The sequence below is a fragment of the Tachyglossus aculeatus genome, chromosome Y4 (assembly GCF_015852505.1).
Source record: "Tachyglossus aculeatus isolate mTacAcu1 chromosome Y4, mTacAcu1.pri, whole genome shotgun sequence".
NCBI classification, from domain to species: Eukaryota; Metazoa; Chordata; class Mammalia; order Monotremata; family Tachyglossidae; genus Tachyglossus; species Tachyglossus aculeatus.
In genome coordinates this window covers 5,709,247-5,724,416 of record NC_052096.1, presented here as the reverse complement: position 1 = coordinate 5,724,416, position 15,170 = coordinate 5,709,247, and the positions used below count along the sequence as shown (strand labels likewise).

The 15,170-nt window shown below is 56.4% G+C and overlaps 2 protein-coding genes across 2 annotated transcripts in view; one reads left to right on the top strand and one right to left on the bottom strand.

The window, feature by feature from the left end:
- MCM7 (minichromosome maintenance complex component 7) overlaps nt 1-5,333 on the bottom strand; it is a 26,485-nt gene extending 21,152 nt beyond the window's left edge. The window contains exon 1 of the mRNA XM_038768295.1: nt 5,261-5,333. Coding sequence (XP_038624223.1) covers nt 5,261-5,291 — 31 coding nt within the window. The 5' untranslated portion in view covers nt 5,292-5,333. The remainder of the gene's footprint in view (nt 1-5,260) is intronic.
- On the top strand, nt 1,384-15,170 carry AP4M1 (adaptor related protein complex 4 subunit mu 1). The gene is made up of 16 exons (XM_038768306.1): nt 1,384-1,461; nt 6,502-6,564; nt 6,735-6,832; nt 8,549-8,655; nt 8,780-8,876; nt 9,306-9,416; nt 11,643-11,723; nt 11,809-11,871; nt 11,993-12,059; nt 12,877-12,930; nt 13,016-13,122; nt 13,222-13,316; nt 13,411-13,455; nt 14,476-14,526; nt 14,652-14,763; nt 14,847-15,170. The coding sequence occupies exons 2-16, from the start codon at nt 6,507-6,509 to the stop codon at nt 15,051-15,053; spliced, it is 1,353 nt and encodes a 450-aa protein (XP_038624234.1). The 5' UTR covers nt 1,384-1,461; nt 6,502-6,506; the 3' UTR covers nt 15,054-15,170.

The window sequence follows — 15,170 nt, the reverse complement described above, 5'->3', positions numbered from 1 at the left end:
CACCCCCCCGACTTGGCTCAGGAGGACCACGAGGGTGCAGGGAAGAAGAGGGGGCGAGGGAGGCCAGGAGATGCCCCTCTGGCCCGGCCCCCTACATGCTCCTGGCACCTGTGGGATTGGGATCGGGGACGGCGGGGGGGGGGGGGGGGGGGGTCTCAGGTGTCCTCTCCTCCCCAGTTTCCACCTCCTCACCCCTGCAGCCCTCCCGCCTCCCAACTCTCAGCAGTCCCTTCCCCCCCAGCCCCCCACCCAGGGGTCCGGGCCCACCATGTGCTACCCAGACCTGACCCTGACCCCTTCCTCCCGGAGGGTCTCTGGTCGCCCCCCACCCCTTCAGAGCCCCTTCAGGGTGGGCTCCCGGCCCCCTCCCCGGCTCCTGCTCCTTGTAAACAAAGCAGCACATGGGCCGGGCGGGGGGCCACAGGGAGCCTCATGACTCTCCACACACGCCCTTTCCCCCCCTCCCTCCTCCTCCTCCTCCTCCTCCTCCCCAGGGAAATAGTCAAATAGTTCCCTCCCACCCGCCTCCTCTCCCCAGGACCACCCTCACCCCAAAGCTCGGGGATCGACCCCCCCTCCCCCTGGGAGAGGGGGAGAACAGGGGAAGGGAAAGGAGGAGGTGGAGGAGGGAAAAGGGGGATGGGGGTAAGGGGAGGGGGGAAGAAGAAGTGGGGTGGAGAGGGAAGGAAGGGGGGAAAAGGGAAAGGGGAGGGGGAGGAGGGGGAGAGGAAAGGGGAGGAGGAGGAGGAGGAGGAGGAGGAGGAGGAGGAGGAGGAGGAGGGGGACGGGGAGGGGAAAGGGGGGGAGAGGAAAGGGGAGGAGGGGGAGAGGAAAGGGGAGGGGAACGGGGAGGGGGAAGGGGAGGGGAAAGGGGAGGGGAAAGGGGAGGGGGAAGGGGAGGGGAAAGGGGAGGGGAAAGGGGAGGAGGAGGGGGAAAGGGAGAGGGGAAGGGGAGGGGAAAGGGGAGGGAAAAGGGAAAGGGGACGGGGAGCAGGGGAAGGAAGGGAGAGGAGAAGGAGGGGGGGAAGGGGAAGGGAAAGAGGGAGGGGATTAGGGAAGGGGGAGAAGGGGGAAAGGGGGGTTGGGGGGAGAAGGGGAAAGGGGGGAGGGGGAAAGAAGGGAGGGGGAGGAGAAAAAGGGGAAAGAGGGGGAGGGAAAGGGGGAAGGGGAAGGGAAAGGGGAGGGGGAGGAGGAGAGGGTGGGTCCCCGCGCGGATGCCGTTTCCCTCCCTGGCCGCTAGGGGGCGTCGCCGCGCTCCCACCTCCCCTTGTCACTCAGCAGCTCCCGCCCCGCCCCCGCTGACGTCACTTCCGGCGAGCGCGCCCGCCCTGCCCCCTCCCTCCCCCCACCCCCACCCCCACCCCGGAGGCGGCGGCGGCGCGAAGCCCCCGAGATACACACGAGACAGACACGAGCCGGAGCCGCAGCCGGAGCCGGAGGCGGCGGGGCCCGGGCGGAAAGGTGGGCAGCCCCATCCCATCCCCACCCCCCCCCCCCCAAAACCCAGGGCGTGTGACCCTGGCCGAGTCACTTCCCCCCTCGGCGGGCTTCAGTTCCCCCCGCTGCCACCCGGGGTCGCCCCCCCCCCCCCCCCCCGCCCCGGCCCATTCGGGCAACCCTTCCGTCCGGCCGACAGGGGGCGCAGCGCCGGTCCGAGCGCCGTCGCCCGCCCCACTCAGGGGTCGCGGGTTCGAATCCCGCCTCCGCGGCTTCTCAGCCGGGTCACTTGGGGCGACTCACTTCCCTTCTCTGGGCCTCAGTGCCCTCCTCTGGAAAATGGGGGCGAAGACTGGGAGCCCCATTGTGGGGACCACCTCATCCCCTGGTAACCTCCCCAGCGCTTAGAACAGTGCTTGGCACAGAGTAAGCGCTGAACAGATGCCATCCTCATTATTATTTCAGTCATTCCATCGTATTTATTGAGTGCTTACTGCCTGCAGGGCACTGGACTAGGCGCTTGGGAAGTACAAGTTGGCAACATCTAGAGACGGTCCCTACCCAACAACGGGCCATTACCCCAGTGCTTGGCACATAGTAAGTGCCTAACAAATGCCACCACCGTTATTATTATTACCCCAGCGTTTAGAAAAGTGCTTGGCACAGAGTAAGCGCTTAACAAATGCCATCCTCATTATTATTTCATTCATTCCATCGTACTTATTGAGCGCTTACTGCGTGCAGGGCACTGAACTAAGCGCTTGGGAAGTCCAAATTGGCAACATATAGACACAGTCCCTACCCAACAACGGCCTATTACCCCAGTGCTTGGCACATAGTAAGCGCATAACAAATGCCACCATCGTTATTATTCAATCAATCAATCGTATTTACTGAGCACTTACTGTGTGCAGAGCACTGTACTAAGCGCTTGGGAAGTACAAGTTGGCAACATATAGAGACGGTCCCTACCCAACAGTGGGCTCACGGTTTAGAACAGTGCTTAGCACATAGTAAGCGCTTAACAAATGCCACCACCATCATTATTACCCCAGCTCTTAGAACAGTGCCTGGCACATAGTAAGCGCTTAACAAATGCCACCATCATTATTACTATTACCCCAGCTCTTAGAACAGTGCTTAGCACATAGAGACGGTAAGTCCGTCTTCGAGACTGTGGGGCAGTTGTTGGGTAGGGACCATCTCTATATGTGCATTCATGAATATTGCCAACTTGTCCTTCCCAAGCGCTTAGTCTAGTGCTGTGCACACAGTAAGCGCTCAATAAATACGATGGAATGAAGTAAGCGTTTAACAAATGCCACCGTTATTAATATTAGCATTATCACCGGCGGGGCGCCCTCTTCTGGGAGGAGCGGGTACAGCCCCGCCCCTCCGCCCGCCGGGAAAGGAATAATAATAATAAATTCATTCATTCATTCAATGGTATTTATTGAGCGCTTACTGTGTGCAGAGCACTGTACTAAGCGCTTGGGAAGTACAAGTTGTTGACATATAGAGACGGTCCCTACCCAACAGCGGGCACAATAATGGTGGTATTTGGTTCATTCATTCATTCAATCGTATTTATTGAGCGCTTACTGTGTGCAGAGCACTTGACTAAGCGCTTGGAAGGTACAAGTTGTTAACATATAGAGACGGTCCCTACCCAACAACGGGAACAATAATGGTGGTATTTGATTCATTCATTCATTCAATCGTATTTATTGAGCAATTACTGTGTGCAGAGCACTGGACTAAGCGCTTGGGAAGTACAAGTTGTTGACATATAGAGACGGTCCCTACCCAACAACGGGAACAATAATGGTGGTATTTGATTCATTCATTCATTCAATCGTATTTATTGAGCGCTTACTGTGTGCAGAGCACTGGACTAAGCGCTTGGGAAGTCCAAGTCGGCAACCTATAGAGACGGTCCCTACCCAACAGCGGGCTCAATAATGGTGGTATTTGGTTCATGCATTCAATCATATTTATTGAGCGCTTACTGTGCGCAGAGCACTGTACTAGGCGCTTGGGAAGTACAAGTTGGCAACCTATAGAGGCGGCCCCTACCCAACAGCGGGCTCACAGTCTAGAAGGGGGAGACAGACGACAAAACAAAACTTATTAACAAAATAAAAAAGATAATAAATATGTACAAGTTAAATAAATAGAGTAATAAATATGTACAAACATATAATAGACTGTGAGCCCGCTGTTGGGTAGGGACCGTATCTATATGTTGCCAACTTGGACTTCCCAAGCGCTTAGTAAAGTGCTGTGCACACAGTGAGCGCTCAATAAATACGATTGAATGAATGAATGAATATATACAGGTGCTGTGGGGAGGGGATTTGGTAAGCGCTTACTATGTGCCAAGCACTGTTCTAAGCGCTGGGGGAGATATATGTTACATATATGCTACCAACTTGTACTTCCCAAGCGCTTAGTACAGTGCTCTGCACACAAGAAGTGCTCAATAAATACGGTTGAATGAATATATATATATATATATAGGTGCTGTGGGGAGGGGAAGGAGGTAAGGCGGGTGGATGGGGAGGGGACTTGGTAAGCGCTTACTACGTGCCAAGCACTGTTTTAAGCGCTGGGGGAGATATATGTTACATATATGCCTTCCCAGACTGAGCCCCTTCCTTCCTCTACCCCTCTCCATCCCCCCCATCTTACCTCCTTCCCTTCCCCACAGCACCTGTATATATGTATATATGTTTGTACATACTTATTACTCTATTTATTTATTTATCTTACTTGTACCTATCTATTCTATTTATTTTATTTTGTTAGTATGTTTGGTTTTGTTCTCCGTCTCCCCCTTTTAGACTGTGAGCCCACTGCTGGGTAGGGACTGTCTCTAGATGTTGTCAACTTGTACTTCCCAAGCGCTTAGTCCAGTGCTCTGCACACAGTAAGTGCTCAATAAATACGATTGATGATGATGATGATGATGATGATATATGCCACCAACTTGTACTTCCCAAGCGCTTAATCCAGTGCTCTAGGCGCTGGGGGAGATATATGTTACATATATGTTACCAACTTGTACTTCCTAAGCGCTTAGTCCAGTGCTCTGCACACAGTAAGCGCTCAATAAATGCGAATGAATGAATGAATATATACATATATAGGTGCTGTGGGGAGGGGAAGGGGATTTGGTAAGCGCTTACTACGTGCCAAGCACTGTTCTAAGCGCTGGGGGAGATATATGTTGCATATATGTTATCAACTTGTACTTCCCAAGCGCTTAGTCCAGTGCTTAGAGAAGCAGCGTGGCTCAGTGGAAAGAGCCCGGGCTTTGGAATCAGAGGTCATGGGTTCAAATCCCGCCTCCGCCAATTGTCAGCTGTGTGACTTTGGGCAAGTCACTTCACTTCTCTGGGCCTCAGTTCCCTCATCTATAAAATGGGGATGGAGACTGTGAGCCCCCCATGGGACAACCCGATCACCTTGTAACCTCCCCAGCGCTTAGAACAGTGCTTTGCACATAGTAAGCGCTTAATAAATACCATTATAAAAAAAAAAGTGCTCGGCACATAGGAAGCGCTCAATAAATAGGATTGAGTGAATGAATGAACACAAAGGACTCAAGGTTGTCCCACGTGGGGCTCGCCGCCCTCATCCCCATTTTACGGATGAGGGAACTGAGGCCCGGGGAGGTGACTTACCCAAGGTTCCACAGCTGGTAAGTGGCGGAGGCGGGATTAGAACCCACGACCCCTGAGTCCCCCTGTTTTTCGGGGGGCGGGGCAAAAAGAGGGGGCGTCGTCCCCCCCCACCACCCGGGGGTGTCCCCCCCGCTCACCCTTCTCGGCCTCGTAGTCTTTGTGCGGCATGGCGGAGGGCTGCCCGGAGGAGGAGGCCGAGGAGGAGCGTGAGGCGACGGACTGTCGGCGCGGCCGCCTCAGGCGAAATTGGCGCGAACCGTCCTGCCCCTCCCACGTGACCGGCGGCGCGGGCCAATGGGAAGCGGCGGTGCCTCCCTGGACCCGCCCCCTCCCTCCCTCCCCGGTCGCTGATTGGCCGGGCCCGGCCGCGCCGAGGAGAAGGGCGGGGCTCGCCCCTGGGCCAATGAGGAGGCGCCGCCGTTTTGGCGCCAAAATGACCCCCCGCTCCCCCCTTGATGGACAAGACGAGGCCCCGCCCCCTTAAAGGGCCAGCCTCCCCCCACCGACCCACGCATTCATTCATTCATTCAACCGTATTTATTGAGCGCTTGTGCAGAGCACTGGACTAAGCGCTTGGGAAGTACAAGTTGGCAACATTCATTCATTCAATCGTATTTATTGAGCGCTTACTGTGTGCAGAGCACTGGACTAAGCACTTGGGAAGGACAAGTTGGCAACATTCATTCATTCAATCGTATTTATTGAGCGCTTACTGTGTGCAGAGCACTGGACTAAGCGCTTGGGAAGTACAAGTTGGCAACATTCATTCATTCATTCAGTCGTATTTATTGAGTGCTTACTATCTGCAGAGCACTGGACTAAGCGCTTGGGAAGTACAATCAATCAATCAATCGTATTTATTGAGCGCTTACTGTGTGCAGAGCACTGTACTAAGCGCTTGGGAAGTACAATCAATCAATCGTATTTATTGAGCGCTTACTGTGTGCAGAGCACTGTACTAAGCGCTTGGGAAGTCCAAGTTGGCAACACATAGAGACGGTCCCTACCCAACAGTGGGCTCACAGTCTAGAAGACAAGTACAAAGTGGCAGATAATGAGCCACGATGCTTCTCAATAATGATGGCAGCTGTTAAGCGCTCACTACGTGCCGCTGGTAACGGGGTTGTGGTTCAGGGAGATCAGGGCCGGCGGGGTCGTACTTTAGGATCACACTGTGGGTTCGAAATCATGTTGAATATTATATGTACCATTTGGAGTCCTGCCCTGGAGGGCTCCCCCAGTTAGCCTTCCTGCCCCCCTACCATTCTGACACAGTAAGCGCTCAATAAATACGACCGAATGAACGAATGAACATATCCTGCCCACAACGAGCTTGCAGCCTAATGGGGTGAATGATAACTCTCCCTTGTCCCCCCAGGCACCATGATCTCCCAGCTCTTCATCTTGTCCTCCAAGGGTGACCCACTGATCTACAAAGACTGTATCCTCCTTTGCGGAAAGGCTGGGTGGGCCAGGGACGGCAGGCGTTGAAGGAAAAACGGGGATGGGGGCTGGGGAATGGGGATCGGCGCGGGGGGATTGGGGAGGAGGGGGTGTCCGTTTTCCCGGCGCGCTCTTCCTTGATGCTTGGGTCCTCCTCGCCATGCCCAGTCCGTGGGGATGGCGGCGGCGGCGGCGGCAGCGAGGTGGCTGAGGTTTTCTACAGAAAGGTGACCGGGTTGCCTGGAGACCAGGCCCCTGTTGCCATGGTAATGGACCGCTGGACACCCCCCATCCCCATAATTGGGGTTCAGGAGGTGCCGGGGTGGAAGGAGAGGTGGTCAAGCGGCTAGAGTACGGGCCTGGGATTCAGAAGGACCTGGATTCTAATTCCAACTCCGCCTCTTGCCTGTTGGTCGCTTCATCATCATCATCATCATCAATCGTATTTATTGAGCGCTTACTATGTGCAGAGCACTGTACTAAGCGCTTGGGAAGTACAAATTGGCAACATCTAGAGACAGTCCCTACCCAACAGTGGGCTCACAGTCTAAAAGGGGGAGACAGAGAACAAAACCAAACATACTGACAAAATAAATAGAATAGATATGTACAAATAAAATAAATAAATAAATAGAGTAAAAAATATGTACAAACATATATACATATATACAGGTGCTGTGGGGAAGGGAAGGAGGTAAGATGGGGGGGATGGAGATGGGGGACGAGGGGGAGAGGAAGGAAGGGGCTCAGTGTGGGAAGGCCTCCTGGAGGAGGTGAGCTCTCAGCAGGGCCTTGAAGGGAGGAAGAGAGCTAGCGCGGCGGATGGGCAGAGGGATTGGGGGCATTCCGGGCCCGGGGGAGGACGTGGGCCGGGGGTCGATGGCGGGACAGGCGAGAGCGAGGTACGGGGAGGAGATCAGCGGTGGAGGAGCGGAGGGTGCGGGCTGGGCTGGAGAAGGAGAGAAGGGAGGGGAGGTAGGAGGGGGCGAGGGGATGGACAGCCTGGAAGCCCAGGGGGAGGAGTTTCTGCCTGATGCACAGATTGATTGGAGATTTTTGAGGAGGGGAGTGATATGCCCAGACCGTTTCTGGACAAAGATAATCCGGGCACTGGGCCTCAGTTACCCCCTCTGTGAAGTGGGGATTAAGACTGTGAGTCCCAGGTGGGCCGTGGACTGTCATCATCTAACCTGATGATCCTGCATCTCCCCCAGTGCTTAGAATGGCGCTTGACACGCGGGAAGCACGTGGCTCAGCGGAAAGGGCCCGGGCTTGGGAGTCAGAGATCGTGGGTTCGCCAGTTGTTGGCTGGGTGACTTTGGGCAGGTCACTTCACTTACCTGATCACCTTGTAACCTCCCCAGCGCTTAGAACAGTGCTTTGCACATAGTAAGCGCTTAATAAATGCCATTATTATTATTATTGTCTGGGCCTCAGTGACCTCATCTGTAAAATGGGGATGAAGGCTGTCCCCCGTGGGACAACCTGATCACCCTGGCACATAGTAAGCGCTTAATAAACGCCGTCATTATTATTATTATTCATGAATACCGCCATTATTGTTCTTATTAGAAGGCTGACGGAGCTCCAGTTGTCATTATAATAACAACGATAGCATTTATTAAGCGCTTACTGTATGCAAAGCACTGTTCCGAGTGCTGGGGAGGTTACAAGGTGATCAGGTTGTCCCAGTCTTCACCCCCGTTTTCCAGAGGAGGGAACTGAGGCGCAGAGAAGTGAAGCGACTGGCCCAAAGTCACCCAGCCGGCAAGTGGCGGAGCCGGGATTCGAACCCACGCCCTCCGACTCCAAAGCCCGGGCCCTTTCCGCCGAGCCACGCTGCTTCACGGTACTCGTGGCCACGGTACTCGCTAAGTCCCGGGGAGAGGCGGGCATCGTCTCCCGGTCACCGGGGGTCAGCTTCCCCGTGGCCCCCCAAATCTCGGGTCCGCCCGCCCCCCATGACCTCTGACCCCCCGCAGCATCACGACGGCCGCCACTTCGTCCACATCCGGCACGGCGGCCTCTTCCTGGTGGCCACCACCCCACGTGGAACCTCTCCCTTCAGCCTCCTGGAGTTTCTGTCACGGTGAGGCGGGCCGGGGGGACGAAGAGACGGCTGGGAAGTTGGGGGGCCGGCGGCGGCCGCAGGGGTCGCGGAGGGGAGCCCGGCCCGCCCCGTAGCTCCCCCCGTCCCCCCGCCGTCCCCTCAGGCTGGCCACGCTGCTGCAGGATTACTGCGGCTCGCTCAGCGAGGACACCGTGACCCTCAACGTCGCCCTGGTCTACGAACTGCTGGACGAGGTGTTGGTGAGGAGCCCCCGCCTCCAATCAATCAATCAATCAATCGTATTTATTGAGCGCTTACTATGTGCAGAGCACTGGACTGAGCGCTTGGGAAGTACAAATTGGCAACACATAGAGACAGTCCCTACCCAACAGTGGGCTCACGGTCTAAAAGGGGGAGACAGAGAACCAAACGTACCAACAAAATAAAATAAATAGGATAGAAATGTACAAGTAAAATAAATAAATAGAGTAATAAATATGTACAACCATATATACAGGTGCTGTGGGGAAGGGAAGGAGGTAAGATGGGGGGATGGAGAGGGGGACGAGGGGGAGAGGAGGGAAGGGGCTCAGTCTGGGAAGGCCTCCTGGAGGAACCCCGGGGCCGGAGGGGCTGAGGGCCGGGGGACCCCCGGACCCCTCGACACCCCCTCCGGCCTCCCCCCCCAGGATTACGGCTACGTCCAGACCACGGCCACGGAGATGCTGAAGAACTTCATCGAGGCGGAGGCCGTGGTCAGCAAGCCCTTCAGCCTCTTCGACCTCAGCAGCGTCGGCCTGGTCAGCTCCGGGCCTGGCCGGGGGGGACGGACGGAAGGGCGGGAAGCCGGACGGGGGAGGCCGCGGAAGGGATGAGAGGAATCTGGGAAAACGGGAAGGGGGGACACGGGGGTATCCGGGAGGCCGGGGCGAGAGGAATCTGGGAAAACGGGAAGGGGTGTCCGGGAACTTGACGACTCCCGGGGGGCGGTGGGGCTTTGCGGCTGGACCCGTTGTCGGGTAGGGACCGTCTCCATAGGTTGTCGCCTCGTAACGATAATCATCATCATCATCAATCGTATTGATTGAGCGCTTACTATCATCATCATCATCATCAATCGTATTTATTGAGCGCTTACTATGTGCAGAGCACTGGACTAAGGGCTTGGGAAGTACAAATTGGCAACATAGAGAGACAGTCCCTACCCAACAGTGGGCTCGCAGTCTAAAAGGGGAGATAAACGATAATAATGACGATGGCATTTGTTAAGCGCTTCCTATGAAGACCGTCCCCCGTGGGACAACCTGATCACCCTGTAACCTCCTCAGCGCTTGGCACATAGTAAGCGCTTAATAAATGCCGTCACTATTATTATTATTCACGAATACCGCCATTATTGTTCTTATTAGATGGAGAAGGCTGACAGAGCCCCAGTTGTCATTATAATAATAATAATGATAGCATTTATTAAGCGCTTACTACATGCAAAGCACTGTTCTAAGCGCTGGGGAGGATACGAGGTGATCAGGTTGTCCCACAGGAGGCTTCCTGGTCTTCATCCCCATTTTACAGATGAGGTAACTGAGGCCCAGACTGAGCCCCCTCCTCCCCCTCCCCACAGCACCTGTATATATGTCTGTACATATTTATTACTCTATTTATTTTATTTGTACATATTTATTCTATTTATGTTATTTTGTTAATATGCTTTGTTTTGTTGTCCGTCTCCCCCTTCTAGACTTTGAGCCCGCTGTTGGGTAGGGACCGTCTCTAGATGGTGCCAACTTGGACTTCCCAAGCGCTTAGTCCAGTGCTCTGCACACAGTAAGCGCTCAATAAATACGACTGAATGAATGAATGAATGAATGAATGAATGAATAAGTGATTTGCCTAAAGTCACCCAGCTGACAATTGGCAGAGCCAGGATTTGAACCCATGGCCTCTGACTCCCAAGCCTGCGCTCTTTCTGTTGAGCCACGCTGCTTCCCAAGCGCTTAGTCCAGCGCTCTGCACTCAGTAAGCGCTCAATAAGTATGATTGACTATAAATGGAGCCCGGGCCTAGGGGTCAGAGGGACCTGGGTTCTAATCCCGGCTCCGCCCTTTGTCTGCCATGTGACTCTGGGCAAGTCGCTTCACTTCTCTGAGCCTCGGTTCCCTCGTCTGGGAAATGGGGATGAAGACTGTGAGCCCCACGTGGGACAACTTGATCACCTCGCATCCTCCCCAGCGCTTAGAACAGTGCTTTGCACATAGTAAGCGCTTAATAAATGCCATCATTATCATTAGTCACTTCTCGGGGCCTCGGTTCCCTCGTCTGGGAAAGGGGGATGGAGACTGTGAGCCCCACGTGGGACCACCTCATCACCTCATATGTCAATCGTATTTATGGAGCGCTTACTTGTATCCTCCCCAGCGCTTAGAACAGTGCTTTGCACATAGTAAGCGCTTAATAAATGCCATCATTATCATTAGTCACTTCTCTGGGCCTCGGTTCCCTCGTCTGGAAAATGGGGATGAAGACTTTGAACCCCACGTGGGACAACCTCATCACCTCATATGTCAATCGTATTTACTGAGCGCTTACTCATATCCTCCCCAGCGCTTAGAACAGTGCTTTGCACATAGTAAGCGCTTAATAAATGCCATCATTATCATTAGTCACTTCTCGGGGCCTCGGTTCCCTCGTCTAGGAAAGGGGGATGAAGACTGTGAGCCCCACGTGGGACAACCTCATCACCTCATATGTCAATCGTATTTATTGAGCGCTTCCCAGCGCTTAGAACAGTGCTTTGCACATAGTAAGTGCTTAATAAATGCCATCATTATCATTAGTCACTTCTCTGGGCCTCGGTTCCCTAGTCTGGGAAAGGGGGATGAAGACTGTGAGCCCCACGTGGGACCACCTCATCACCTCATATGTCAATTGTATTTATGGAGCGCTTACTCGTACCCACCCCAGCGCTTAGAACAGTGCTTTGCACATAGTAAGCGCTTAATAAATGCCATCGTTATTATTATTTGCAGTTCGGGGCCGAGACGCAGCAGAGCAAAGTGGCCCCCAGCAGCGCTGCCAGTCGCCCCGTCCTGACGGGCCGCTCCGACCAGGTGAGGAGCCGGGGAGGGGGTCGGCCGGGACCCCCACCCACCCCCAAGCCCCCCAAGCCCGGCCCCAGCCCTCCGCTCCCCGCAGGGACACCGAAACGAGGTCTTCCTGGACGTGGTGGAAAGGCTGTCCGTGCTCATCGCCGCCAACGTGAGTTGGGGGTGGGTGGAGGAGTGAATGAATGAGTGAGTTGGGGGCAGGAGGGTGGTCTTGCCCCCCACCGCTCGGGCCGGGCAGGAGGGAGGGTCCTCACCGACACCCCCGGCCTCAGGGCTCCGTGCTGAAGGTGGACGTCCAGGGAGAGATCCGTCTGAAGAGCTTCCTCCCCAGCTGCTCAGGTGAGCGGGGCGCCGGAGGCGGAGAGCAGGGTGTCCGTCCGAGGTGGGAGAAGTTTACCATGGAACAATAAAGATGATGGCGTTTATTAATCAATCAATCAATCGTATTTATTGAGCGCTTACTATGTGCAGAGCACTGGACTAAGCGCTTGGGAAGCACAAATTGGCAACATAGAGAGACAGTCCCTACCCAACAGTGGGCTCACAGTCTAAAAGGGGGAGACAGAGAACAAAACCAAACATACTAACAAAATAAAATAGATGTGTACAAATAAAATAGAGTAATAAATATGTACAAACATATATACATATATACAGGTGCTGTGGGGAAGGGAAGGAGGTAAGAAGGGGGGGATGGAGAGGGGGACGAGGGGGAGAGGAAGGAAGGGGCTCAGTCTGGGAAGGCCTCTTGGAGGAGGTGAGCTCTCAGTAGGGCCTTGAAGGGAGGAAGAGAGCTAGCTTGACGGAGGGGCAGAGGGATTGGGGGCATTCCAGGCCCTGGGAATGACGTGGGCCGGGGGTCGATGGCAGGACAGGCGAGAACGAGGCCTAACGGTGAGGAGATTAGCGGCGGAGGAGCGGAGGGTGCGGGCTGGGCTGGAGAAGGACAGAAGGGAGGTGAGGTAGGAGGGGGCGAGGGGATGGACAGCCTTGAAGCCCAGGGTGAGGAGTTTCTGCCTGATGCGCAGATTGATTGGTAGCCACTGGAGATTTTTGAGGTGATTTTAAGCACCTACTATGTGCAAAGCACTGGTCTAAGCGCCAGAAGGGAGCGGGGGACCCCGCGGTCCAGCCCCGACGTCCAGTCTCCCCCCAGAGATGCGGATCGGGCTGACGGAGGAGTTCTGCGTGGGCAAGTCCGAGCTGAGGGGTGAGTGAGGAGCCTGAGGTGGTGGGGATGATGGGGAGGGGGGCGGTGAGGGCCTGACGGAGGAGGGGGTGTCCCCCCCATTCAGGGTACGGGCCGGGCGTCCGCGTGGACGAGGTGTCCTTCCACGACTCCGTACGCCTAGACGAGTTCGAGTCGCACCGCATCCTGCGCCTGCAGCCGCCCCAGGGCGAGGTCAGCGGTCAGGGGGCGGGCCCTGGGGAGCAACCGGGGGGCTCGAAGATGGACCCGAGCCCCCCAACTGAGCCCCCTTCCCTCTTGGCCTCCCCGCAGCTGACTCTGATGCGCTACCAGCTCTGCGACGACCTCCCGTCTCCCCTCCCCTTCCGCCTCTTTCCCTCCGTCACCTGGGACCGCGGGCCGGGCAGGTGAGACGGGGGGCACACGGGGGTCTCTCTCGGGGGAGGGCAGGCGCGGACCCTCGCCGACCCACTGTTTGGGGGTCTCTCTCCCACCCGCCAGGCTGCAGGTCTACCTGAAGTTGCGGTGTGACTTGGCACCAAAAGGGTGAGAAGGGTGGCGGGAGCCTGGGGCGGGTGGCACTTGTGCCAGGGGAAGCCGCGTGGCTCAGTGGGAAGAGCGTGGGCTTGGGAGTCAGAGGTCATGGGCCACTTGTCAGCTGGGTGACCTTGGGCAAGCCATTTCACTTCTCTATGCCTCAGTTACCTCCTCTGTAAAATGGGGATTAAGACTGTAAGCCCCAAGTGGGACAACCTGATCCCCTTGTATCCTCCCCAGTGCTTAGCACCTAGTAAGCGCTTAACAAAGTTAAGTTGGGGTGGGGGCAATGCATCTAGACTGTAAGCCCGCTGTTGGGTAGGGATCGTCTCTATATGTTGCCAACTTGGACTTGCCAAGCGCTTAGTACAGTGCTCTGCGCACAGTAAGTGCTCAATAAATACCATTGAATGAATCTAGAGAAACAGCACACAGTCAGTGCTCAATAAATGCGATTGAATGAATGAATCTAGAGAAGCAGCGTGGCTCAGGGGAAAGAGCCCGGGCTTGGGAGTCAGAGGTCATGGGTTCAAATCCCCACCCCTCCACTTGTCAGCCGGGTGACTTTGGGCTAGTCGCTTCACTGGGCCTCAGTTCTCTCATCTGTAAAAGGGGGATGAAGGCTGGGAGCCCCCCGTGGGACAACCTGATCATCTTGTATTCCCCTCCGGTGCTTAGAATGGTGCTTGGCACATGGTAGGGACCGTCTCTGTTGCAAACTTGTATTTCCCAAGCGCTTAGTCCAGTGCCCTGCACACAGTAAGCGCTCAATAAATACGAATGAATGAATAGTAAGAGCTTAATAAATGCTATCGTGATTATTAGGCTGAGCCCGGCCTGCCCCGGGCCTGCATCCCGGTCCAGAGGGGGTGGGCTTCACGTATGCCAGGGGGTGGGCTGGGGAGAAAGAGTTCTGTAGTCCCCCTGGGCAATGGGCCCAGCTGGGCTTTGGGGGTGGGAGGGGAGAATTAGGGGGGCCGGGGGGGGTCCCCTTCATTCCAGTCTCTGTCCACATCCCCCCCGCCCCAGCCAAGCCCTGAACGTCCGTCTCCACCTGCCGCTTCCGCGTGGCGTCGTCAGGTGAGTCCCGGCCCCCCGCCCCCTTCCCGTTCCTCGGCGGCAGGTCGGGGGGCTGACTTGTGGGGGTCCGGGGGCTGACCTGCGGGGGTCGGGGGTCTGACCTGCGGGGGTCCGGTCTGGCCCAGCCTGTCCCAGGAGCTGAGCAGCCCGGAGCAGCGGGCGGAGCTGGAGGGAGGCGCCCTGCGCTGGGACCTGCCCCGCGTCCAGGGAGGGTCGCAGCTGTGCGGCCTCTTTCGGGTAGGTTCCCCTGGCCCCCTGCCCCGCACCGTCCCGCTCCTCCCCGCCTTGACCCCGGTGCCCATCTCCCCTCCCGGCCGCAGATGGAGGTCCCCGGCCCCCCGCGTCCGGCGGCCCCTCCCCTGGGCCTGGGCCCCGCCAGCCTGTCCTTCGAGCTGCCCCGCCACACGTGCTCCGGGCTCCAGGTGCGGTTTCTGCGGATCCTGGCCCCGGGGCCCCCCGGCTCGGCCCCGCCCCACCGCTGGGTTCGCCACCTCAGCCACAGCGACGCCTACGTCATCCGCGTCTGACGCCCCTGCCCCCGGGGGAGGCGGAGGGTCCGGTGCCCCGGTGGGGGACCGGACCACCGCCACCCTCGGGAGGGGATGGGGCGTCGATGGGCCCCCAATAAAGCTCCCACTTCCAAA